This window comes from Sinocyclocheilus grahami, unplaced genomic scaffold, assembly GCF_001515645.1.
Source record: "Sinocyclocheilus grahami isolate Dianchi unplaced genomic scaffold, SAMN03320097.WGS_v1.1 scaffold1053.1, whole genome shotgun sequence".
Classification (NCBI taxonomy): Eukaryota; Metazoa; Chordata; class Actinopteri; order Cypriniformes; family Cyprinidae; genus Sinocyclocheilus; species Sinocyclocheilus grahami.
Window position 1 is genome coordinate 492,013 of NW_015506232.1, and position 1,675 is coordinate 493,687.

At 43.2% G+C, this 1,675-nt stretch overlaps 1 protein-coding gene across 1 annotated transcript in view; it reads right to left on the reverse strand.

Annotated features, from left to right (window-relative positions):
* LOC107566165 (TGF-beta receptor type-1-like) overlaps positions 1-1,675 on the reverse strand; it is a 57,530-nt gene that overhangs the window by 22,360 nt on the left and 33,495 nt on the right. The window contains exon 2 of the mRNA XM_016251542.1: positions 101-349. Within this exon, the coding sequence (XP_016107028.1) occupies positions 101-349 (249 nt within the window). The remainder of the gene's footprint in view (positions 1-100; positions 350-1,675) is intronic.

Genomic DNA, 1,675 nt, shown 5'->3' on the forward strand with positions numbered 1-1,675 from the left:
TCTCTCTCTCTCTCTCTCACACACACACACACTTACTCACACACACCATCTCTCTATCTCTCTCACACACACACACACACACACACACAGAGAGCCTTACCTGGGAATGCGTTGGGGTCGGGGTTCTTGTTGCACCAGTCGGTGTCGCAGCACATGGGGTAGATGCCGGTGTCGTGCTTGGCGGAGGGAGCGCAGACGAAGGGCCGGTCTCGTGGGATCAGCTCGTTCTCGCTGATGCACCAGCTCTGCTGTGTGGTCACTCCGCCGGATTTAGTGATGGACACGTAACACAGGCCGTCCGTGGCACACGTGTGGTTCGGACACCGGTGACAGTAGCACTGTAAGGTTGCTAACAAGCACAAATCACATTAGCATCTCACAACTGTTAGAATAAAACCAGGGCTGCTCATTTCATCATCTGTTCATTTGGTGCAATTAATTATGGACAAATTAACATGTTAAAATGGCCAGTGCATTTAACGCAGCGCCCAGACCAGACCTGAAAATAGTTACAATCAAAGCTACAGCAGAACTGATGAGCGTCTCTGATCAACACACAGAAGGGTTTCGTTTCTGACTGAATCTGTATTTTTGAATAAATCAAGTGATTCAGTGACTCATTCATAAAGACAGTCACTTTGTTTCTGAATAAATCTGCCGTTTGAATGAATCGGTTGAATGAATGATTCAATGACTCACTCAGGATGACAGTGACTCGCTGCCACCTATTGATTCTTTTAGGTTCTTATTTAGAGTATAATTTCATTTTAAATCATTTAATATTTCAACATTTATTTATATTTTCACAATGTCAAATCAAAATTTGTAGTATGTTCAATGCTTTTCCCATTTAACACAATAATGACTTTAAATGATCTTAAGATAATTTCTCACCCCAAATTAGATTAATTAATTGGCACAACATCTAATAATTAGATACAAAGTTTTAATCTCTTGATAGCCCTGAAAAACATCATCCTTCATTTAAAACACAAGAATGATGCACCGGCTGAGATGAACTCAGTCTGAACACAATAATTCTGATGAAATTTCCCTGAAACACAGCTCTTGTCTCCGGTGTTCAGACTGGTTTGTCCTGAAACAGCAGCACAGCTTTTCTGCTTATCGGCCAAAATGTGTCTCTTCACAGCTGTTTTACACTGTAATAATATTTCACTGTTTTTACTGTATTTTTGATCAATTAAATGCAGCCTCGGTGAACAGAAGAGACTTTCAGAGACATTAACCCTGAATGTTTGATGAACAGCAGACAGCGTCTCTGTGATGATTTTACTGTCAAACCGCTAAAGCACAGCTCACTAATTAAAGAACTGCAGCTAAAAATATCAAAACATGAAAACAAGAGAAAAAGGAACACAGACAGTGGGCCATCAGGACCGTCTCTATCGTCTCTTTCTGTCTCGCAGTGCTGCTCTCACTGGTTTGGTTCATACGTGTGATGATAACACTGAGACGAGGCATGAGGACAGAAACACTGAGCCACTGTGTGTTTGAAGCGCTGCTGATGCACGAGTGATGCACGGCACAGACGGGTTCAGACAGACACACACACACTCACACGCACGCACGCACACACACACTCGCACGCACGCACGCACGCACGCACACACACACACACTCTCTCTCTCTCTCTCTCTCTCACACACACACACAC